The sequence below is a fragment of the Manacus vitellinus genome, unplaced genomic scaffold (assembly GCF_001715985.3).
Source record: "Manacus vitellinus isolate BGI_N305 unplaced genomic scaffold, ASM171598v3 scaffold_6_pilon, whole genome shotgun sequence".
Taxonomy (NCBI): Eukaryota; Metazoa; Chordata; class Aves; order Passeriformes; family Pipridae; genus Manacus; species Manacus vitellinus.
In genome coordinates this window covers 18,769,758-18,795,129 of record NW_021940750.1, presented here as the reverse complement: position 1 = coordinate 18,795,129, position 25,372 = coordinate 18,769,758, and the positions used below count along the sequence as shown (strand labels likewise).

General features: G+C 47.8%; 1 protein-coding gene across 2 annotated transcripts; it reads left to right on the top strand.

The window, feature by feature from the left end:
* The first annotated feature begins 13,961 nt into the window (after positions 1-13,961).
* Positions 13,962-19,513, top strand: FOXA1 (forkhead box A1). Of its 2 annotated transcripts, none has more exons than XM_018083007.3 (2): positions 13,962-14,018; positions 16,811-19,513. In XM_018083007.3, exon 2 carries the CDS (start codon positions 16,838-16,840, stop codon positions 18,071-18,073), a length of 1,236 nt encoding a protein of 411 aa, XP_017938496.3. In that variant the 5' UTR covers positions 13,962-14,018; positions 16,811-16,837; the 3' UTR covers positions 18,074-19,513. The 2 variants fall into 2 exon arrangements, with proteins under 2 accessions (XP_017938496.3, XP_029820156.1); XM_029964296.1 differs by lacking the exon at positions 13,962-14,018 and adding an exon at positions 14,025-14,348.
* The last annotated feature ends 5,859 nt before the right edge of the window (positions 19,514-25,372 follow it).

The window sequence follows — 25,372 nt, the reverse complement described above, 5'->3', positions numbered from 1 at the left end:
TAAGGGAGGACAAAGAGCCATCTGATACTGAGTTATTTATCTAGTTATATTAATTGGCAACCTTCTGGTGAAAATCTAGGAAAGTTTTCTCTAGTATCTACCTGATGCCTCATATTACAGATATCACCTGCTGTAATTAATTGAAGGAACTCTCTTACAGCTTACATCTTTACATAATGTACCTACGACAATAAAAATTGTTTTATCAAGATTTCACAAGCTAAACAATAACCAAAGTAAGCAATACTTCCAATGATATTCCAAATGCATTTAATGCATTTTTTCATCTGTCAGACTGGAATATGCCATCTTTAAAAGGGAAAGGAGAATAAAAATAGGTATTAAGCTTCAGGCAGTATAATAAAAATATCACCCTGAAAAACTTATGCTTTAATTGGCTCATTTTAATTTTTAAGGGACATAAAAAAAACTGTCAGAAGAGTGAAGAATAGTGTATGATACATTAATGTCTTTATACATGTGTTTTGTCTGGCTTCTGTGTTGTAGCATAGTAGGAGCTGGAAAAAATATACAACTCTTGTAAAATTAATATTTACTCAAGAGAAAAATATTTCTCTTGTTCTGGTTCACCCACTTCCATCTTTATGTTGTATTTCTGGCCAAGAACACTCTCCAGGAGTTCTTTGATCATCTGGTCTGAGGGAGATGGAGAAGTAGACTGCAGGGAAGCAATTATTTCATCAATAGATCTTGCAACCACTTTCACAGTCAGCGCTGGTGTGGAAGTAGGCTCTTCAGGTTTACTCTGCTGGAAGTTCTTGTATATTTTTGAAATGTCTGGTCTAGTCACATCTCTTGCCTCTTCCAACTGTTCTTGAGCAGACCTCACACTTAGCTGCTTGCTTCTGCTTGCTTCCTTTCCCCAGAACCCTTCCCAATTCAACATCTCGCTCTTGTTGCTTTGCTTTTTAAATTATTCTGCTTCTCTTCTTGCAGCTTTTCCCTGGGGATTTTTCCCTTTCTCGAAATGCTTTTACTTGTATCAGAATCTGTAGAGCTAAATTCAACACTATCTTTAGTACAGTACCTATTTCTTCAGGTTTTTTCTTCAGTTCTTTTTAAATTCTGAGGATCCATCTATAACATACACACTCTATCCTTAACTTTACTAACAGCTTTTGTTTTATCTAATGAGATAGGGAACTATTAACATGAAAATTAGACCTGCGGTAATTTGACTTCTGAGGTGGCAGTGGGTGCTTGACCATTACAATGTTCTTTTAGTGTTACCCACAAATGATGCTATTACTGGCAGTGTTACAACTGTACTTTCATGACTAATGTTGCATTTTTTTCTGTTGACTTTTTCAGAGCAACTTCTCTGATTTTTGTGAGCACTGTCTTCTACAGATTTGGTTTTACCTCTGATCATCCTGAGATCAGGAGTTTGTTTTTTCATGACTCCTACTTCAGAAGATATCCTTACTTTCTGTGAATTTCAGAACACCCAATGAATTAATTTGGAGTATTTTTATTTATATTCATGACAGCCTCATGTGGACTCTTGGACCTCTGGAGAGGATAATGTTGTTAACTCATGAGATTGATCTGGTGTTAAATCTTCCAATAAGGGCTAAATGCTCATGTTTCTAGGAGCAGTAACTATACCTTGTTTGATCTTCAGACTGTCCACTGTGACTCCCCGCATATAGTCTCATGTTCCTTAATCGTATTCAGTGCTTCCATATAACACAGTCCCAAGTACTCATGTTTTCTAGTAATTTTCTCTTACTGTACGAAGCTTATAAATTCAAACAGAAATGAGGTTTTGTATTTTATATGGAAACACAGAATCCAACCTTGCAAGGGCTACTCCATTTTCCTAAGGACTCCAGTGTTAACAAGACTGTTCTAAACATGTATCATGAATTACAAGCAATGGCTATCAGCATTTTATATCAGGACACAACTGAACAATTTGTCTTTGGGAGTACAAATTGAAAGTTGGACTGAAACTCCAAAGAAAAAAAAGAAAATTAGAAAGACTAAAGCTCAACACTTTCTCGAAGAAAGCACAAAGAGTTTTCCACTTACCAGAAAAAAAAAAAAAAAAAAAAAAAAAAAAAAAAAGAGTGGCCATGGTCCTTCCAAGCCGCAATGTCCCGCGCACTCGCGGTCTCGCAGCACCAGGAGGAGCCGGCAGGGCAAGGACGCGCTCCGTAACCGAGCAACGAGCTCCCGATGGGAGGGAGAGAGAGAGGGAGGGAGGGAGGGAGGGAGGGGCCGCTGCCACCCCTAGCGAGCGCTCTCTCCCGGCGGGGAGGGCCCATCCGGGACCACGCCGCTCTGGGAGACGGGAACGTGAAGTATTTTATATGTGGGGCTGGTGAAAAGTTCCTTCCTTAAGTGAGCTGAAACGCGTCAGCGTCACCAGATGTCATTAGGAACGTGCTCCTTCCAGCTGACCCACGGGCTCCTCAAGGGCGCGGGATGGACGAGGGAATCTGTACGTTTTTAGCCTCAGTTCTCTCCTATGCATAGCAATCCTTGCTCTGCTGTCAGGGTCTTCAAAGCTTTGCCATGAAAACCAAACCTATGAACGATGCTCCTGGGAACTTGTGCACCATGCAGTGCAATCGCTTCCTAGATACAATTGCAGACACATTTTTCCTATCAAACTAATTGTCCTTATAGTCAAAATGTCAGCTCCGAGATGAAAGCCCCACTCACATGTGAGTGGCTCGCTCATCATCATCAATAACGTTTCTGTTATTGGGATTTTGTTTTCAGTACTAGGTATTGTCTGCAACAGGAGAGACTCCATTTCATACTCCATAAACCAACCAGCTTTGCAGTATCAAATGAGCAAAAAGTTTTAAACCAGCTCTTTGAGAAGAACCTGGGACCCATGCAGTTTTACTAGCCAATCCTTCAGAGAACAGAGGCGTCAAACATATTTGACATATTTTAACAGTAGTTCTTTTCACATATGAAGTATGGACCATAAGTGAATAAAAAAAATAAATATTACCAACATATGCCAAAAATCATCAAACTTCAGGAAAGAAATAGAAAAAGTTACATATAAATTAAAAGAAAATGTGGAAAGTCCAGCTAAATCATAACTATGACACAAACCTACAGGGTCACATTGATCAGTTTCTCAAGAAGTTTGGTCATCTAGAACACAAGCAAAGCAAAGCAGCTTATAGCAGTAAGGGAAAAAGAAGTCGTTTCCTGCATATAATCTGAATGCAAAACACTGGAATTTCCATGAATCTCTGGACTGCAACAGTTCACAGTTTTGTAGTTTTTTTTCTCCTGCCCAATTGTATTCCTGGAGTTCAAGGGGGTAGCCAGTGTCTTTCTTGCAAATAATGCATCTTACACTGGGCTAAATAGCCAACTTTCAGCTTAATAATGCAACTAAAAACATTGAATATGAAAAAGCCATTAACAAGTCACAATACATCCCAATTAGTAGAAGTTTTTCTTCTTCTGATAGCAAGGCAACTGATTAAAGTCCTGTAATGCTCCACAGAAAGCCTATCTATTTGGTGCCTAATTTGCTTCTCCCTCTCTCAGCAAGAATCTCAGAGTAGCTGGACGAGCAGAAGGTAGAATATCAAGGAGTTGATCTGTGTTGAAGGGATTCCTGTTAGCAGTCCAGGCCATTAGAGCAGTTCAGAACAGGAATGAAGTGTTCGATTGCCTCAATGAAGATGAATCCTATTAGCAGTTTAATGCAGATGTAAGCCTAGAGAACAGATTCATTTCAAACTAGTTAAACAGTAAGTAAAGCTTCAATGATTTCGTTTACCTAGAACAGTTCCTCTCTGCAGGAGTCACAGTGGGATTTGGAAGAAAAATCCCTGCATGTGAAGAGGTATTTGCATCAGGAAGTTCTAGTAAGAAGCTGCTGAATGACAAGAAGGATTTGCATTTAAAAAAAAAAAAAGGTCTTAGGAGGAAGGAAAAATACCTTAGACATGAATTTCCTCTTTAGGTTAATAGTTGCGATAAAATGGAAAATAAGTATATTGTGTGCTTGCAGAAGAGCAGGGGCAGGCTCCTGCAGAATGCAGTTAGGTTGCAAGAAAGGTTCAAGCCTTGATTCATATACATTTCCTGTGTTACAGCATTTAGACTCTAAGTCTTGTAAGGAAAGGGAGTAAAGCACCCAAGGAGATCTGATGTCAAGTTAAGTCCCAAATGATGTATTTTTCCCCTAGTATGCCACACATATTGCTTAGCAGTCATTCCAGGAGAAAATGTTGCCAGTATATCCTCTAGATTCTCAGCCTGAGCTCCAGAGATGACAGCTGCAGAGATTCTTGAGTCTGATACACAGAAAAACAGGGAAAACTTATTCCCCTTTCCCCAGGAATTCTTAGCATGCACCTCTACCTTAATGATCACAATAATGCTTAGGGCCTGAAGGTGAGTTTTTTTATTAACATTAAGTATTTATTTAAACTGGCTAAACCCTATCTCTGTAGATTGCAAAGTCCAAAATTTAATCAGTAGATGAATCCTTATACTTAACAAATGGATCTAGATTTGGAAAACCTTCTGCAAATTCAGTCCCTGGGTACACATTATTATTTTTCATAATTAGACCTCACCAGATCACTAAGCTTTCTAATGTCACATAAATTACATTATCTAAGTTATTAGTCTATTAATGTCAGGAAGGTTTTTTCTTTTTAGGAATAAAAGCAGTCATTAAAAAATAGTTCCGTTGGCTGGAGAAATTAAAAAATGCAGTTTCTCTTGTCCTAAATCGCCTGAGTCCATGCCATGCAGGAAGTCCCACCCCCAGTGACCATCTCTGCCGTGATCCAAGTTCATGCTGGAGTGAGACTGAGATGCCCATAAGTACTCCACAGCCTTCAGGAGGCAATTGGAACACACTCAGGAGGAGTTAATCATGTTTCTGATAGCCACCTCCACCTAGGCAATGAAGAATCAGGACAGCGTGGTGCATATGAAATATGTACAGCCTGGTATGGGCTGTCCAGAAAATACCAGAAAGAGTCCTTAGAAAGCTGAAGAGCAATTGTTTAAAGGAAAAAGAAAAGTAAGAGCATAACTAGTTTGATAGCTCTGTGGCTCACATCTAGTTTGTCACTAGATGTTATGCCTCGCCTGATATCCTTTTCTAGCTGGCTGTGAAACTTCTTGCAATGTCATAGTCCAAAGGCTCCCCAGGCATGCTGGGGGTGCTGCATTCTCCCTTTTGCTGTGCTACAGCCAAAGCTATTCTAGTCTTCCTCAAAATGGCAGTACATGCGCTCAAAACTATTCACTGATGCAATAGTTCTAGAAAGGATAAGAGCATATTTACAAATACAGCTTCACCATGATGTCCAAGTAGCATTATTCCAATTTAAAGACCAGGAGCTAGAACAAAGAGAGTTTGAATGACTGTCTGAAGTCCCCTAGCAGAACTAGTGGTAAATTTATAACTGAATCTGTGCTTCTGACTGCGAGTAAAGAGAAAATCAGAGGTATGTATCCTCAGCCTACAGGCTACTATTGTTTGCTCTTCCAGGGCATCAACATTTTTAATATTTCTGCCAGGTATATATAAAATGGCCATAAATACTTGGCATAAATCAATTAATTATAAGCTAAAATACTGAACAGTGAATTATGGACTGGGAATGTAGCACAAGAAGTTCTCTGACAGTTACACTGTGCGGACAGCAATCTGTAGCAGAAGAGCAGAGTAAATGACAGAGGAGATATCTTTTAAATCAGAGAGTGTCAATACTGAAAAGGTTTTTGTTAGTTGCATCCAGCTGAGCTGACGGAAATACCTTTTTTTTTTCTTCCCCAGTGATCAATCTATATTGAATCCCTTGTGCAGTAAGCAGCCACGGAAAGGTTTTATGGAATTAGTATTATAAATCACACATCCAATCCCTTTGTGAGTGTTGAAAGCATTGTCATTCTTCTAATCACCATATCCTATCTTTGATCCATAACAAATACACACACCCAGCTCTACTAATCTCTATTATGATTGTGAGATATCTGTATTTGTCAGTACTATACCAGAAGAAATAGTTAACATTTTTCTTCTTCCTATGATTTTGGGCTTTGCTTTTTTTTTCCTCTCCCTACTCAAACACATTTATATTTCCTTTATAATTCAAAATAGATAAAATAAAAAGTTGAAAACAAGAGGAAGCCCTTTTATTTAAAACTATATTTATAATGAGATCATTCCAATGAGAAAATCATGTGGTCATTTTGACTGATCATAATTCATAGATTTATTTTTAGTATGACTTGACTGTAATATTTCCAGGTATTATATAGCCCAGGAGAAATTACGTGAGTTACTTCTAGAGGTCCATTACACATAGCCGTTAGTATAGGCACAGGGTCAAAGACACTCCTGGCTTTGAAGAAGGCTGTAAGCAATAAATGGAGGAATTACAGCTATACATGTATACAAAGACCTGCCAAAGTCTTTGCTGAGCTCAGGCCTTTATTTGATTTACTTTTAAAATCTGATCATATTTGATCATATCAGAGATATATCATATCTCCTCTCTCCATTATCTTTCAGTTCATACAGCAAGTTTCCAGTTGGCCATTCCGGTCTTGGTCTTCTGTTCTTTTAGGACAACAGCTTGAATGTGGATATATATAGATGTAGATATATATTTATGTGTTTGTTGGTCTCGTAGATTTTGCAACTGAAGACTCAGTGTTGGTGGACATAGAAATCCCGTTTAATCACAAGAATAATCTTCATATCTGATCAGTTTCTTCGGCAAAAAGAAATGCCCTGCAAAGGGTGAGTAGAGGTGTATGCAGAGGTTGAAGTTCCAGCTACCTCTAAGAATAATATTAAAAAAGATTTAAAGGCTTTTTGGCAATGGATAGACGGTGAAGCAAATATTCATAGATCCTGCAAAAGGGAAAATGGTTTGTTCAGTGGGCAATGGCAAAGTCACCTCATGAGCTATGAAATTGTTTAGATGGAAGAGAAGATCTCTCTCTTTAGGGGAAACTGAAGGAAAGGTCAGAAGCTGTGTTCCCTTTCAGTCATTCCACCTTAAGTCAATGCCTAAAAAGGAGTAAACCTGAAACCACAAGCAGTGCAGAAATACTTAGGCAGCTGCCTTGTTGACTGGGGAGGGATGGAGGAGGAATGAATTAAATTTGATTCTTTCCTTGTGCCAGCAGTAGCTGCACAGGGAACTGAATCCAGATAATGGCAGAAGGGAAGCCACGTGGTGATCTTAATGAACTTCCTGATGTCAGTCCCTTAAAACTTCTCAGCAGTTTTCAGATTCACCCTTGAAATGCTTGAAGCAGAAGCTTAGACTGGTTTCTGGGAGGACAAACCACTCTTCAAAATACTGAACAGCTGCTTCCCCTGAGAAGTCCTAAAATGTTACTAAATCCAGACCTTCCTCTACTTTTCCATAGTCACTAGTTTACTGTACTGTTTTATGGGTCTTATGATTTTAGGGTGTAACCAGCTGATGCTCACATTCTCACATTTCAATGTAAAACTACAGAATGTGTTACCTAGGGTCTCTGGGCATCCTTTTCCAGGGCAAGCATCATTTTCGCTATACGCAGGTTAGCGTATGTCCTCAATGGAGGAAGTGGCCAAAGTGTTTCTGTGTATGTGCGATCACACTGCCACACACTCCACAATTGCTCTCTGTCCAAGTTAATACAGCTCAAGAAAATGTGCAGTTAATGCAGCTTGAATTCGTTTATGATCTAGGAACTGCAAGCTGGGTTAACGCCGTGGAACTGCTCCCTAGGGAGGAATTCAAATAAGCCAGCTTTTATTTTGTACATTTGATTCTTCAGAGCTGAAGTCAGCCAAGAAAACCATTTATGATGGATACTGGTCTCTCCCAATGCTTTTCTGTAGAGATAGATGCTACTGTAGAGACAGAGGCAGGGAAATGAATAGTTCTTTGCAGCTAAAGGAGAATGTACCAAACCAATTGAAAATATGTTGATGTGCAGTGAAGGAAGGGTAGCATTCCTTCACTCTCCATCGTGCAAAATCAAGTCCACCTTCTGCATAGGAAGATCAGTTTGCAGAAAAACTGAAGTAGTATACTAAGAAGAATATTCCTAAGAGTTGATCAGCTCTGAATCTCTCGTCCAATACATAGATATTTGGTTTACATCAGTAAAACAGGTGTTCTCAAAGAGAACTCACTGCAGGTTTTGGAGAAGCAAGACTCTTGGAGAGTGGAAATAGCTTTTATTCAAGCAGCAAATATTGTTGGGACAGTGTAGGTGGATTTTGGTCCATTAAGTTACTTGGACATCTTTAACAAAGAAGTAATTCTAGAATTCATGCATAAGTGTCTCTTCTATGAAGCTTTGTTTCTTATAGCAGTATATTTAGATTAACTGCACTCACTGTCACAGTTTGCTTTCTTTACATCCTACAAAAATCTGCAAAAAATTATATATCCTGAAACACCACTTTTGCAATTTGGGTGAGATTCTGTAAAGTGGATGCCATTGAAGTGCATGTGTTTATCTCTGTGCATAATTGAATTCCCATATCCTCTGATATTTTTTCTTCCATGCCACAGTACTGCAGCTACTTTAAAGCAAAACACCCTTTAAAACAAAACAAACCAACCAAAACTTTAAAAAATATATCAAGTAATTGAACAAGAACTGGCACACTGATTGAAATACACAACAGAAGGATTTACATTTATATTTCAGTGAATCATAACATAAATAAAACAAACTATAATTGAAATTAATACCTACATGGCTGCTCTTGAATCAAATGAAAATTATCAAGTGTACTTATAAATAAAACACACTTGGCCAATGACATGCTGAAGTGTGGGCATTCCTGCCAACTGGAGTTCTGCAACAGCATACATAGACCTAACCATATTAACAAAAATAAAGTGGTTGTATATGATGGATAATGATTTACCTAGTTAAGAACTCTTTTGTTATACTGTAGAAAAAAGAAACCACCACAAAACAGAGGCTTCCTTACTCTTATCAATGCAACCGTTGGATATCAACATTCATAATTTTTCATTTCTTTATTTGTGTTTCTTTCCTCTTTAATTGGTCTGCTACATGAGTATTTTCAGGTGGGTAGGATATTATATTTTGTGTTGCTTGTGTCTTATGATATCCGTTCTGCAGGATGACTAGAAAATGAAAAGCCGTTAATTGGACTGAAATAAAGAAATAAAAAAAATAAAAATCCAGCAACGGAACATCACTAGTGCAACGAGCCACGCAATGTCTCTGGGGGCTCATGGCCTCATACAGCGTCCATGGAGGGAGCACCGCTTTGAGTATGACCCGTGAGAGCGCGGCAGGCCTGGCGCCCCCGGGAGCGCTGCCCGGTGCCCCGAGGGTGCGGCCCCGGCAGGACCGGGGCCTGAGAGAGGCCACGCTCCGCCGCGCTCCTGCCGGCGGCAGGGCGGCACTGCCTGGGGTCCCAAAGCCCCTGCTTCCGCCAGCAGCGGCTGAGAGGGCTGGAAACCCACGACTGAAGAGCCGGCAGCGGGCAAGAAGGGCCCGGCAGGGAAGCAGTGAGACCCTCGGACCTCTCTGCCGTGGACGGGGTGACGGGAGGGCAGGTTTAGTCCGCCCAGGAGAACCAGACCACGGGTCCTGGGGAGGAAAAAGTGCAGAAGGAAAAGAGGATGCCCTCCTCCTAGCTCGGATCCGTCGGGGAAAGGGGGTCGCTTGATCGTGACGGTTGGAGATAAGAAAAATTGACGCAGCTAAAGCTCCGAAGCAAGTGGTGACCCCATGCAACGCCCCCATCTTCCCGGGCCCTGCTCTCGAGCGAGAGGAGGGTAAAAGCTACCTTATCGCATCGCACCTGCCCGTGAGCTCCGGGGTCAGCGGTGCGGGAGCGTCTGCCCGGCCGGAGGGTCCTCCAGGCAGTGGGAGCCCAGGCGTGTCGGGGGGACCCCCGTGGGCTCTTCTAAAAGAGAACTCTGAGACAGGAGCACAGAACCAGGGCTACATTGCCTGTGTGAGGGGGGAAGGAACGGCAGGAGGGAAAGAGGGAGGATTGAAAACAGCCCCCCGACTCGGCCGTCATCTCGGAAGGAGAGACTCTCCCGGCAGCCACCGACCCCAGCTCCCGAAGCACCCGACTCTGGCTCGTTCCCAGCCCGTTACTGTTTGCCCTCTTGGATGGTGGAAGATTTCGGGCTGGTAACAGATGGGAAGAGAGATTTCCCACCGCGGGGAGGAGTGGATGAGTAAGTATAGCAAGAGGGTGGGAGTAGCTGACGGGGTCCCACGGTGTTTGAGGCGACCCGCTGCGCAGGCTTGAGCCCGCCTGGAAAGCCGGGTACGAGCGACCCTCTAAAGGAGACAGATCCAGGAAAACGAAGAGAAGGTTGTACAGTGAAGAACAGGGAAGGCACCCCGATGCGGAGATAACCTCTCAGCTCCTTCTCGAGCTAGGCGTCTGGCCCGCACAAGCACTGCCGAGAGATTCTCGTCTAGGAGACGATGGAGTTTGGGCAAAATAGAGTAAGATCCTGCAAGTTACACCGAAAGGCCAGCAGGCGCTGTTCTTGCCAGGGGAAAAGAATCGCTTACACAGGACCGAACTGAAACGGTGCTCCACAGTTGAAATTAAAGCTCCCGCGGGTTGCATCGGCCGCCCGCCCCACGCGTGGGAGGGTATCGGCGGGCGGCGCTCCCGGGCAGCTCTGGGCAAGGGGCGCCGACGAGTTACTGGGCCGTGGAGGCTCACCGCGTGGGCAGCGCCGTGCCGGTGCCAGCTCCGGTGCCCGTGGCGCTGCCGGAGGTCCCTTCCAAGGGGCGGGGCCCCTCGGGGCCCGACAGCGATACGCTTCCCAAAAAGCAGGCGCTTACGGAGTGGTCTTCGAGAGGCCCAGCTTTTCCTGACAGCGCTGGGAAGACAAGCTCCCCTGGATGTCCTGCCCCCGCTCCGCACACCCCCGCTCCACACACGCATACTTTCCGTATTTTTTAGGTCAGGTTTGCACCCTTGGCAGCGCGCACAGGTGGAGCCAGGAGCTGAGACCTTCCTCCCATCTAGCTGCGGAAAGCATGGCTCACCTCAGCCTGCGCTTTCCTTCAGGCTGCACTAAAAGACAAAAAACAGAAAGAAAAAAAAAGCCCACAAAAGAAAAAAACCAAACAAAACAACCAAACAAACCAGTGTACAGCTTGATCAAATACTAGAGCTACTCTACTCTAACCAGAGTTGGGGAAAAGCTCTGTGTTGTTAGAGCCAGTGCTACTGTCCTGACTCCTGAAAAACACATAAACAGCTAAATGCACCTGGAGAGCTCCTGCCTACTAGACCGCGTTCCGCATCCTAGGAGAATGCTTCCCTTCTGCTGAACCTGCTACAAAGGGTACTGATAAATCGCGCTGGACTCGCGGATCATCCTACATAGAGTTTCGCAGAGACTCAGTTGCAGGGCAAGGGCAACTACCAAAATACCCTTTTCCTGTGGCTATGGGCAGAGCTGTCATGACACTCTTCTTCACTCAAGGAAAGCGTTTCTCCACCAGGGTTGCAACACAGCAACCGGGGCTGAAGGGAATTTCCAGCAGCGGCTGGCTCTGACTCGGGGTTGCTGATTGTACACCAAGTCGAGAGGCTCTAAGTACATTACAGAGGGGAGCCTGCTATGCTCTCACCTCTGGGAGCAACCTCAGGAGGGAGCTGAGCTCGCAGCCGCAGCCAGACAACAGGAGGCGCTGAGGCTTTGCACAACCCTGGGCTCCCCTCTCCTCCAGAGCAGCGGGCGTCCCAGCGAGGGCGGCCCGGGAGGAGGCCGGTCCGGAGAGCGGTTTTGCCGGGCGCCACGTCCGCTCTGCCCGGCGAAACGCCTTCGCGGTTTGTCGCAGCATCCGATAAGCTTGGCCAGCTTCGTGCCTACCCTTTTTTCCAGGTACGGAGTGACCCAGCATAGGCTGCCCGGCGTCCCATCGGGTGTTGCTCCCGCGAGGCTGGGCTCTGGGAAGCGGGACAGCACCGCCCCGAGGTCACCCAGCGGGGGGGTGCCACCAGTGGGGTCGCTGGGGCAGCTGCACCCCTGCCAGCCTTCCCGCTTGCGGCTGTGCTGCTGGGGGCGATCCGCACCCCACAGACCTCAAGTACTGAAAAGAATAAGCCACCACCGAAGTGGCTCTGTTTTCAGACATACACACCGCTTCCACTAGGTAAAGGGGGAGGGTGCATTCATGAAGACGGCAATTTTAATATCTCTTAGACATTCCACTGGGTTTTGTCCCAATTTCCAGTAGTGTAGTTTGACCATTTGAGAAAGCAGGGGTTTAATCCAGTGCTTTTATATATTTTATTTCCTTCAAGACACATTTTTATCCATTCTTCTCCTCTGCTGACTGCAGAGTTGTGTTCATTTCGAGGATTTGACTTAATTCTGTTGCCAGATTTTTTTTTTTTAAAAAAAAAAAGGATGAGGAGGGAAAGAACAAAGAATGGGGTAACAGAAAATGCTTTTAGAGGACAAGTTAAATATATTTTTAGAGGCAGAGATATGCCATATCTTGTCATTTGAATCTTGGGTCTCTGTATAAGAAAATTTAAAATCTTGTTTCTGAGGGTGACATTTCCGCAGATCACTCGAGAACAAACCACTGTGGAAGCAACTGTGGTCGTGCTGAACGATAAACATGTCAGGCCGAAATTCAGACACAGATGTGTATTATACTTTGTGTGTATGATACGCAAGCCTTTTCCAAAACCCCAAGAAGCTTTATTTACCCTTCAAATTCCCATTGTCAGGAAAGTTGTTTGGGTTGGAGGGGGGTGTTGGGTTGCTGGTTGGAGGTTGGGGGGTTTTTTTGGTTATGTGGTTTTGGTTTATGTTTTCCACTATCAGGCGATAAAAGTTCTAGTAGCTAGGTAGAAACAAACTCGCAAGGGATAGATAGAGAAACCCAAGAAAAGTCTGTGGTGTTGACATAGGCTCGAAGAGCCGGACAGGACAGAAAATGTTTGATCCATCTGCAAAGACTGAGATATTCCCTCCATAATAATAAAAAGATTTGTCCAATGTCAATTTGTTTTATGGGTGTTTTTTACCTTTTACCAGTCTGTGCAGGTTCCTCCTCCCCTGTTCGTTGTGAGAAATCGGGTCAATAAGCAAGAAGTTGGTAATGAGATACCCGCTACTTATTATTGCTACTCCTGTCTGTCATCAGAGAAGGCTTCCAAATGAGCCTTCTGGGCTGGAGGCTTTCCACAGTAAAGATATAAAATGGTTCTAGTGACTCACCTGATGTTTGCCAAGTGGAGGTTAATATCAGTGGATCCGCATTCAAGCCTCTGTCCGTATTTATTGGGTGCCTGTAGTATTATGTCTCTGCACGGTGACTCACATGGTTTCTAAATCTAAGGCACCAGAAAAGCAATACCATTATCACCATCTACATAGGACAGCACCACGGCTGAAGAGCTAGTTCAGACCGGGTCGAGGGGGTGGGGGTGTCGGAGGGATTTGGGGAGAGCCCCTAGGGCGATGGGAACGTGAGGTGCCGCGATAGGGCCCGGGAACACCGGCGCGGTAACCAACTTTGATGTGAGGGGTGGGAGCGGGAGAGAGTCTGTCGACTGCAAGACTCGGGACTTTGGAACACATCCCGAACATAAAGGAGCATCTACCGGACTTTAGTAAATATTGCCCCTAATCTCAGGGCTTTAAGGCTGGATGGCCTTTTGCGTTCTCTTCAAATATAGGGGGCTGCCTTTCCCTTATCTTCTTCGTTTTATTTCCTCCGATCCCTCCCAGCATTTGTTCTGTTCACCTGAAAGGGTGGTCGTGTCCGTCTGTCCCCCGTCCCGTCCCACCCTCCCTCCCTCCTCTCCCCCTCTCCCACCTCTATCTCTCCTTCTTTCCCCACAAGCTTAAACCAATTACGCCGCTTTGCAAATAAAGTGCCGCCCCGGGGGGAGTTGCAGGCGAGGGGGACTGCCTTGTTTGCAGGTGCATCTCCGGCTTTGTAGGTGCGAACGCCTTTGTGCGGCGGACAAATGGGGAGAGGAGGAGGAGGAGGTGGGTACTTTTGCGACGTAAGATCCACATCAGCTCAACTCCACTCACATCCCAGCCGGCACTTCCTCACTTTCTCAACTGTCTCGCCCCACACCGCTCCCTGCCTCCTTTTTGGCTGATTATAGAGGAGAATTCAGCACCCCCCGCCCCTCCTGAGAGCTGGCTTCCTGCTAGGTCGGGCTGTCGGGCTCTTTTCCTGCTGCCCGTCGCTCGCTTGCAAGAGGGCTGAATGGTTACACCGGGCAGGTTGGCTCCATAATGTTAGGGACTGTGAAAATGGAAGGGCATGAAACCAGCGACTGGAACAGCTACTACGCCGACACTCAGGAGGTGAGTAAATCCCGCAGTCTGGCTTCGCAGCTGCCCCTCTGCAGGCGGAACGGGGGCCTGGAGGGGGGGGCTAGAAGTCTGGGGGGCAGCAATCGGAGGAATCGGTGTGCAGTCCAGATCCTGCCAGCGCAAACGTGCTTCCCCCTCCCTCCGGCGCCGAAACTGGCCAGGTTTCCCTAAGGAAAACATTGCTTCCAGGAGCCCTAGAGGCGTCTGGAGGAGACTCGGGGTGGCTGCGAGCCCTCTGGGAGGGCCGGGGGGCAGGGGACAGACCTTGATCTCATCTAAAAGGCGTAATCTCCGCTCGCGGCGCGCACAAAAGCGCCCCGTAAACTCTTGTCTTGGGGCAGAGGACTCGCCGCGCCGCCGGCCCCCGACTCCTTCCCGGCAGATGGCAGGGGGCAAGGGAGACGGTCGCCAGCGCGTCCCGGGAGGGGGCAACGCCTTCCCCGAGCTCCACGGCGGGACTGCCGGCCTCACTTCTCGCCGCCGCCGGGCCCTCACCTGTTAAAGCCAGGGGAAAGGAAAGGAGGGGGAAAACCAGCCGTTTGCCCGTACTTTAGCGGACGGTCTGCCTGCGTTGGCGCTGCTGCTGCGGCGGGCCGGCTGAGCGGCTGTCCGGGAGCCGGCCGGGAGCCGGACCGGGAGGGGGGCCGACCGGACCCGGCCCGACCCCACTTCGCCGCCCGCCACGACCGGCCGGCCAGCGAGCACCCCCGGCTGCTTCCGCCCTCACGCCTGTTTGGCAGCGCCGTGCACAAGGAGGAGAAACAGCCCGAGCGCCCACAACTGCGGCGGAGGAGAGGGCCACGGCACTGCCTGGAGCCTTCCGCCCAGCGCGCCTCGGCCCTGTGGGGCCCGAGGTCCGCACTGTGTTGCCGCGGCTCTGCAACGGGGGTCCCGGGAGAAGCCAACGCCCGGCAGCACGGCCAGCAGCACCACGGATTCCCGCCCGGGAAGGAGCTGTTTTGAGGAAGTGCAGCAGCGAGGCAGGCACCTGGGTGTGCGCACCCGGGCATTGCATCAGCATACCCGGACACACGGCTCCACAATCCCCACGTCTTGTCCCGCACCCGGAGCTGGCACACGCGCCCATAGGGCCACGCGGACACAGGCAGATACGTGTCACCCATCTGGCATCTTCTTTAATAGAGGAAAGTCGGCTAAGGGCAGATAAGGGTCATCCTAATTATGAGCCGTTTCCAGACTCATTTATCCTCGCCATACTCATTGTCCACAAACATAAAGTTAGGCGACCTTCGCTTTTGCTATTTTTTTCAACTTCAATCTTTTCTCCTTCCTTGCTATTTAATTGGAATCACTGCATGGATGCAGGGTGAAAAACTTAGCCGCTTTCTACCATCTCAAATAATTAATGTGATCCTCTAAATTAAAAGCGCTTTTATAAGCTCGTGAAATTTGTGGGGATCAGAAATTAATTTTATACATTTAACCGTCGCCTAAACCTCATTTTCTCAGTCATATTAGCTGTAGTTCGAGGTAAACTGGGAGCGTCTTTCTCTCTCCTGTTAAATCGGATGCCGCACTGGACAGTACAAATTCAGGCTCTCCGGTTCTATCTTTTTTAAGAGTTGTTTTATGTAATAGGGTGATACAGTTTTTCCACGCCGTGCAATTGTAGAAAATCTCAGCAGGGAAAACTTAAGCTTTTTGTACTTTGGGAAAGTTTGTGTGTATGTTTGTTCGTTTGTTTCGGGTTTTTTTAACTTTAAATACTGTTTTGATAGAAAATGCAGACAAGGTAGAAGCTTCGCAGAGATAAAACGCGCCAACATAAGCTGATCGATTTTGGTGGAATTTTCTATTATTATTTTGCGACAAGATATGATTGCATTTGCATATTTCTTAGACTAGGAATTTAAATCAGTGCAGGAAGGGAGAGACGCGTGAGATTTTTTTCAGAAAACGCGAGCAGTCTTTCTCCTTGGCGCAGACAGTGTACACCCGTCAGTTTCAATACTCTGACGATTTTAAGTATTTAGCTAGCGAGACAGGACGCAAAACCAACAAAATGCAGGAATGCTCCGGGACAACACCTCCTCCCGGGGCAGACTGAGCCCGCAGCCCGTCTCCGCGAGGATGCGGAGCGGTTCCGGGAAGACCATCGGTCCGTGTACCTCGCTGATCCTGGTGCAGCCCGCGCAAGCCGCGACACGCCGGTAAACTAGGAGCGCGTCCGGACCGAGCACCCCCGCTCCGTGTCTATTTGTAAACATGTATCAATATGACTTAGACCTTTTCAAAGAGACAGCGGCCTTTCCATGAGGCTTTGGGGAAGCGCTTTCCCCGGTGTCGGGGGAGCGGCCCGCGTTTCCGCGGCAGGACGTTTGCTCGGCTGGCTGGGCCAGGCGGGTGGATACGGCTCCGGTGAGTCTTTCTCCCCCCCTCCTTTCCATGCACCCTTCTCCCCCTAACTCCCTCTCTTTGTCTCGCTGCCCTAGGCCTATTCCTCGGTGCCCGTGAGCAACATGAACTCGGGGCTGGGCTCCATGAACACCATGAACACCTACATGACCATGAACACCATGACGACGAGTGGCAACATGACCTCCAGCTCCTTCAACATGTCCTACGCCAACACGGGGCTGGGAGCTGGGCTGAGTCCCGGCGCCGTGGCCGGCATGCCAACCGGCTCAGCGGGGCCGGTGAACGGCATGCCGGCCAGTGTGGCCGCCATGGGCACGGCGCTGAGCCCCGGTGGTATTAACGCCATGTCTGCACAGCCGGCCCCCATGAATGGGCTGAGCCCCTATGGCGGCATGAACCCCTGCATGAGCCCCATGGCCTACACCCAATCCAATCTTGGCAGGACACGGGACGCTAAGACCTTCAAGCGGAGCTACCCCCACGCCAAACCACCCTACTCCTACATATCCCTCATCACCATGGCCATCCAGCAAGCACCCAGCAAGATGCTGACGCTGAGTGAGATCTACCAGTGGATCATGGACCTTTTCCCCTACTACCGGCAGAACCAGCAGCGCTGGCAGAACAGTATCCGCCACTCGCTCTCTTTCAATGACTGTTTTGTCAAGGTGGCCCGCTCCCCTGACAAGCCTGGCAAGGGCTCCTACTGGACCCTGCATCCTGACTCCGGCAATATGTTTGAAAATGGTTGTTACCTCCGCCGGCAAAAGCGCTTCAAGTGCGAGAAGCCGGCAAACAGCAAAGCCCCTCAGGAGGGCAGGAAAGATCAGGCTGGGGCCTCCAGCTCAAGCTCCAACTCCCCCCTGCACAGAGGCCACAACAAACCTGCGCAGCTGGACACGGCCACCTCCCTCTCCAGCTCCAACCCGTCCACCAGCCCCCAGTCTATGGACCACAGTGGATCAAGCGCAGAGCTAAAGACCTCGGCCTCAGCCGCCTCTTCCACCATCAGCTCCGTCCCCACCTTGGCCTCTGTCCCGCACCCCCCTCACTCCTTAGCACACGAACCCCAGCTCCACCTCAAGGGTGATCCCCACTATTCCTTCAACCACCCCTTTTCCATCAACAACCTAATGTCCTCCTCGGAGCAGCAGCACAAGCTGGACTTCAAAGCGTATGAGCAGGCACTACAATACTCCTCCTATGGGGCCAGCATCCCCAGCGGGCTGCCCCTGGGCAGTGCCTCCATGGCAAGCCGGAGCAGCATCGAGCCCTCGGCCCTAGAGCCCTCCTACTACCAAGGTGTGTATTCCAGACCCGTACTAAACACCTCCTAGCTCTGCACCCCCTACCGCCGCTTGAGGCGAGATCCCTCTCCCCATCCTGGCTTCTCTCCCCACTTTCCCTGAGACAAACCAAGGTGTTTCCGCACGTTGCGTGCAAAGGACTGTTACTTTTTAATTGTCTCGCAACGCATTATGTGTTGTTATGATCCACCACGACCTCTTGCAAAGCCGCCCGTGTCCTGCTTGTACATACCCCCTCCGGCCCCTGCTGCCCAGCCCCTTTCCCCAGAGACACCACCTCCCCACTCCCAACCTATGCAGGGTGTTATTAAAAAGAAGAAAAAAAATGTTCAGCTTGTAAACTACTTGTTTGTGCTTTCTGCCCCCTCGTCGCTCTCCCTTATGTGCTCTATAATCTCATGTAAGTTTACAGGTATGTGGCAATACTTTAACAATACGGAGATGAAGAAGCGAGTAGACTTTTTTTTTAATTAAAAAGGCTTTGAAGGACAATACTGCTGTGAAGTAGCAAAACACTAAGAGAATCTCTAAGCAACAAGAGGACTATTTACTTTCTCGGATCGCCCTTTTGATACTTGCAAAATAAACCTTCGGCTAGTACAACCCCCATACACCCAGATGCTGCGGGCCAGATCCTGCACTCCCGAGGGGACCAACTGGAGCTTTGGAGTGCAGGATGCGGCCCTTATTTTTAACCAAGTGTTACCTGTACTGGAATATAATACAAAGTTACAAGAGGTCACAGCCAGTTGGATTTTTTTTTCTTTCCCATCTGTTACTGAAGATTCTCGTTCATCAGGAACTCTCATCAACATGTGGATGACATACTTATTTAATTTAAGTGTCTTCATTGTGTACCAGCTAGAACTGTGTATGTATAACCAGGTTATTTTCCCCCTTCCCCAGGAAACGGTGACTATTACACCGATGCAAGGAAAAGAGGACAGCTCTGTCTCTCCTTCTTTTTCCAACTTGTTTAATAATTCTTTTTTGTGGCCGTTTAATTATTGCCATCATTAGCTTGTTTCATCCAGTGTTATTGCACTTTCCACAGTTTTACACGGTGTTAGCATAGCCAGACGGGTTTTATTATTATTCCTGTTCGCTGTCTCAATGTTCTTAATTTATTGCATGGTTTATATTGTTTTCTTTCTTTACAGCTGGAAATTGCTTTAAATGACAGTAAAAAAAAAAGAGAATTACACGTCAATTTAAGAAATTTTGTTAATTTTATAAATGTGATTGTAATTGAAAAAATATTTTGATTTAAAACGATAACTGAGAATTTAACGCGTGAAGTATGTTTTTGATCACTTGCAGTTAAGGACTTCAAATAAATCAAATGTTATCAATTAAATACTTCTGCTATCTTCTTTCAAAATTTCTGGGGCGGGTTACGGACAACGGGGCCTTGTGCAAGAAAATCAAAACGTAGTTCTGAAGTGTGGATGCGAAGAGGAAGGATTTGTACGGCCAGGTTTGTGCAGGGGGAAGGCAGGGGACGTGCTGCGATGCCACCGGCCTGTGAGGCTGTGAGTGTAGTGGTGTCCCTTTTTTTTTAATTTTTTTTTCTCCTAATTCACAATATTGGGGTAGGTTGAGGAAGAGCAGAAAAAACCCACTCGAGGAGATGTAACCTCCTGGGTTTTTTGCGGCCGGGGCGGCGGCAGCCAGACCCTGTGTTTCCCCACCCGACCGGACGACGCCCACCGGGAGCATCCCTAGAGTGACTCCATGTCGCCCCGGGCCGCTAGAAAGGCCCAGCTCCTGCTTTCTAGTCCTCAGTGGAAACGACCCCTCGGAACTATACCAGCAGCCGCGCTGCCGAACTCTGATCCCCAGCAAGAGGCTTTGTCGGGGAGGGGAGTTAAACGTGAACTGATTTTGCTGTGCTGAGCCCCGTTCGTGCACAGACGCCAGATAAAATAACTGTAATTCTTGTAATTATCACATAATTGCCCCCTGACAGCTTAGGGGCAGCGGCGACAAAACAAATTTAAGTGTCGATTTAGAAAGGCAAACCAGCGTCCCAGAAATCTCACAACATTCCTTCAGCACTACTATCCAGCGAAAAACGAGAGAAAATAAAGTGTTGTGAGAGCCTCTCGGCTTTGCAAGGGTGGCCGGATCAGCGGTGGTCCGCAGAGGAGATGCGCGCAAGGCGCCCACGGCAACACGGAGCTGGCTCCCGCGCTGTACTGTGCGGGTGCGCTTGGTCGGGCGGGCATTTACCGCAGGTCCCACCCGGCTGCCGCATGCGGGCCCTGCAGCGGGCGGGGGTTGTGCCCGCGACACCGGGTTCGGTCGGCTACCCCATGACCAGGCTGTGTGGCCCCTTCGCCTCTGAATGTTCCGAACTGGCAAACACCAACAGATTCCTCGCAGCCAGGGGCAGCTCGGGGCTGCTCGGCACCAAGTCTGGGCAGGCGGATCCTATTTGAAGTCCCGCTTCTTCTGCCAAAAGGAACTTCGTGAGAATCGAGACAGGGTGAAGCCCGCTTTCAGCAGGACTTCACTTGTCTCCCACGGAGTAGTCTATAGAGAATACGCCTTTGCAGAGTGGAGACATTGATTTAATGCCTTGGGCTTGTACACGGAAAATATCAATCGACCGACAGCGATAAGGCAGCAAGTTTCACATATCAGCTGAGGAGCACAGACCGTGTGTAATGGAAATATTCGGGGCGTTGGTAATAGAAGCATTTAAGCGAACCGACGCAGTTCCAAACCTCTCATAGATAAGGAGAGGAGCCTGTCACGGATGCAGCGTGTGCCCTTTCTCCACTTGCCATCACGATTGTATTCCTCCCCTTTCTTCTCGTAGGCAAATGGTGTCTGCGGTGGGCAATGAGCCACTGACAAGACAGGGCTCATGTTAAAAACGCGGCTCCCCGGCGCAAAGCACGCAGTTTTCTGCGATCAGTTTAAGACTTGGAAATCAGCAGTGGGGAGAAGAGTCCCCTGTTTTCCGTCCTGCTCCTAGCTGCCCTGCTGCTGCTTTAATCATGTGCTCAAGAAACCCCCAGCCACAGCGCAAAAATAAACTAAAAGTGGGCTACAGAGGAAGAGGGTGCATCTCCCCGCCCCGCAATGTGTAGAAGAGCTTACGAGCATCTCCCTTCATCCGGACCGCTCGCCCCGTCCCAGGAGGGAAGAAGCTGATGGGTGCGGGGCTTCTGCCCGTGTCGGAGGTGGTATCTCTGCCCCGCGTCCGGGACAGAGGCAAAACAGGGGCCCGCCAGGCTGCAGGTTCCAGGCTCCGGCCGCCACCACAATTTATAGGGGAACTTCGCCTTTTCCTATTCGGCAATTATCTCCGACCGGACACATGCGAGAGAGAGAAAACGACTCATTTAGCGTCGTTAAATACAAGCGGGGAGTAAATCAGGGCGGCGGGAGATCCCTGTAAAGGTTTACATGGAGTTTGGGCGGTGAGGAGACCCCCGGCCCGGGGTGAGGGGGGGATGTTGGGGGCGCCGGCCGGGCAGGGGCACTCGAGGCTACAAGGCGGGTACGGCCGCGAGTCCGCGGGGCTGGGCAGGGGCAGCCCCGGCAGCCAGGACCGAGGGGACGCGATGGGTTCCCTGGTGCAGCGGAGCCTCCTCTGCCGCGGGGTCCGGCAGTCCTGTGTCCTCCGGCAAGAGGGGCAGGACGGGGCCCTCGCCCGTGGCACCTCGTCGGAACACCTGCGAACAGCACCTCCCCTTCGCAGAAGGGAAGGGTCGATGGAATAAAAGCAACTTCAGCCGTCCAAGTCAAGGGGCAGAAATAAAATCACAAATAATTCCTGGGTTGTTTCCTGAGTGCGAATGAACAGCACTGCACATCTACATCGTCTACATCGGCAAATAGTCGGAGGATGTACATTATTTGGACAGAATTAATTTGAAATTTTCGGGACTGAAAGACGAGGAAAAAGATTGCAGGACAATTTTTCATTTGAAGCTTATAAGTGCCGATAAAATATAAGTAAATAGTAAAAAAAAGGTGCGAGAAAACTCTTCAGACATTGGCATAGCTTCAAAAATTGTTTTGAAATGTGTTGAGTAGGTATTGAAATTGGTCCATCAGCATAAAACCGAAATAAATTAATTCGCTTGCTGTAACGTCAACTAGCCATTAGAAGAGCAATTCACTCGATTTTAATTTTATAGCGATATTGTAGATAAAACGCTTGATTGCGATAACGATGCACCTTGTATCGTTTCTTTTCTGTTATGATAAAACGGAATCTAGGCATCTATGTATGAACATATGTGTTTAATCACTCTGAAAAGAATATTTTTAAAACAGAGACTTCATAAATAAATAAAAAAATAATTTTCGTGTGTATTTTCGTGGTACATTTCGTTGGCGAAGAAGCAAATTATCCTCATATAAAAACGAGATATAAACTTCTCTCGGGAGGTTTATAGATGCATGTATTGTGTATATTAACATAGATGTAATTAATATGTATTTGTTTCCAGGGGAGACAAGTGAAAATATACATAATACACAATGACCAGGCGAAAATCACACCACAATAGTTCACAGAGTGACCGGAGTACGGAATGTACACGTAAGTCCTTGCAAAACTCCCACGCTGCAATAGTGTTTCAGGAAATGTAGGAGAATGGTTAATACCTAAAATCAAAATGCAATTAGTTTGATTATTTACATGTCAAGGGCGGTACTACAAAATGGCTCTTTTTTTTCCTCTTATTGCGAACCCAGTCTTCTGAGCTACTAGCAAAGGCAGAGTAATAAATACAAAAAATTAGTTTGCACATTTTCTGTAATTTACAGTGTCGAAAGGTCTTTTTTAGCCAGAGAAAATAACTAGGGGAAGAGAAGAGTGGAAAACGGGAGGCGATAAGAAGAAAACCTGCCTTTGTTCTCTCTGGTTATTTTCTAATAATTATTCTGCCCATGGTGACAAAGTAGCAGTTAAGGATAGATTAGTGTAAATAACCTCGCATTTCACTTGCAAACCGCACAAATTTCTGGCCCAAGCCGTACCATGGTGTTTGTTTCTCCCCTTCACCTCAAACAGAAACTCATTGAGATTTCAGATCTTTGAACTTTGGACAGATCAAACTGCCGGCGCTCACCTTTGTCTCAAGTAATTAGGATTTAAAGCATATGTAGGCTCATTGCAGAATCCATTTGCCTCTACGACGGGAAAAAATTGCAATCTCCTCTCTTTCCCCCATCCCAAAACTCCTACATTTAGTCGAATTAATCGAAAGGATCATTTCCCAGAATGACGCCTCTGCTACGGGAGCATTGCTTGAGTGGGTTTTGCCCAGCCGGTTTACTATAGGGGAAGTTCGTCCTTGTTTTGGTATTACTATTGTACTGTTGGTAATCTAATTTTTCTCATGAAATGTTCATACACCTGTTCGTTATTCCCAAGGGTGAACTACCGTCAGGCAGATTATTATTATTATTATTATTTATTATTCTTATTTTTTATTATTATTATTATTACTCTATTATATCACTATTTTCCAACCAGCTGGGCGGAACTTCTCTGAAACTTGGCGAGGCCGTGCCCGTTGGCCTGCCCGGCCGGAGGTCCCCTGCAGCTGGGAGAACTCTGAGGCGGGCCGCGGAGGCGACACGAAGGCGGGCGAGCCGGGCCCCGCGGGCGCGGGGTGGGGCCTGCCGCTTGCCTCCCTACCCGTCTGGGTGTCCAGCCCGGCCCTGGTAGCCCGAGCCTCCTCCAGCGGACGGCGTTACTCTCCTGTGGTCCAACCCAGCTCTGGGTTTAGGACCCCCGTCCTTTGCCTTCACTGGGTCCCCGGAGGGAATAGCGAGTGGGGGAGGAGGAGGGCGGAGGGCGGTGGTCCCCAGGTGGCCGCATTTCTGCTTCCGAAATCGGTCCATTCACACACCGCTTGGCAGTGAAAGAGTGCCAAGTCCGCCGTCGTCCGGGGGAAAAGCCACCGCCATCATCTGGAGCGAGGTCATCCCCTTCACGGACTGGTCGCCCCTTGGCCACGAGCAGTTAGGCGTAGGTGCCTTGTGCCCACGGGACTGGCACTCGTTTCGGGGGAGGTCCGGGAGCTGTCACACGCCTCTGAGAGTGGGACCTAGGTGATTCCATCCCCCATCAGGTTATCAGGGCACGGAGGTGCAGGCGCGCTCCCGGGGCCCTGCCAGCCCCCAGCGGATTCTCACCTCACTCCGAGCCAGCCCGGGCGCCGAGGCGCAGGGCCGCCCGCCCAGCGAGCGGGATCTGGCCCTCTCGCAGCAACCACTTCTACAGCAAACACCCCCTTTGTACCCGATACCCCTAAGCGCTCCCTAATGAATCATCTACATTTGCCATCTACTGCGCAGTAGCCGAAATGTGTTTCCCCCTTTATTCCTTCTATTCCCCCAGCCTGCTCGGCGGGTTGCTAACACACATTTCCTCCGCTTATGACAGACAGAAAATGTAAACATGCTGGTAACTAGGAGGTGGGCCTCATTCTGCAAACTGGGATCTCTCCATAGTGACTCTCAGTAATGACCTCTTTAGCATAATAAAGCCCGGGGGGCGGGGAATCTTTGAACTCCGGGGCAGGAGATTGGAATAAGAGCATGTCTGAACTTATTCAAATGTATGCAAGAAGTTTTCTCGTTCTAGAAAGGTTATCTGATGTGAACAACAGACGTTTTTCCTCTTCTTGTTTTTCCTTGCCTGGTTGCTTTACCTAAGGAAGTACTTTAAAACTTCAGGTATGTCATTAACTTATATGAAATAGAAAGGGAACAAAAACCAAGCAAACGAAAAAAAAAAAACCGCTATAAAAGTCCCGACCCCACATTTAGTCGGGAACTCCCTCAACCTAATAATAGAGAAAGACTCCTGTTTAGAAAGAGGGGATGCCCTCTCCTCCAAACACACAGCAGCAGACCTAACATCATGCCCTGGCCAGCAGGAGCCCTGGCAGAACCAAACGGCGAGAGGAGGTGACCCCTCACGTTGCCACTCGCCCACCAGGGTCCTCCTGCCCCCCCTCGGGAGAGCCCTGGGTCGGTGCCCGTCGCTTGGTCCCGTGGACACAAGAGCAAACCAAGAGCCAGGGAGCATGTTCTTGGGTCTCCATTAAAAACACTCCCGTCTGAGCATCGCTGTCAAGAGGACGGGGGAAAAAACAGAGCCACTGTCCAGTGCCGAGCAGAGCTCTCCCTACCCCCCTCCCCCCCCGGGCAATTGTTCCCTTGAGCCTCTATTAATGCAGGACATATGTTATCCACAGGCAGTAGGCAGCGGGAAGACTTCTCCATCTAACTTGTTGCTCAACTTACGAGGCGGTTCTCATCTTCTCATCAAAAGCCGCCGGTCTTTCTTCAGCC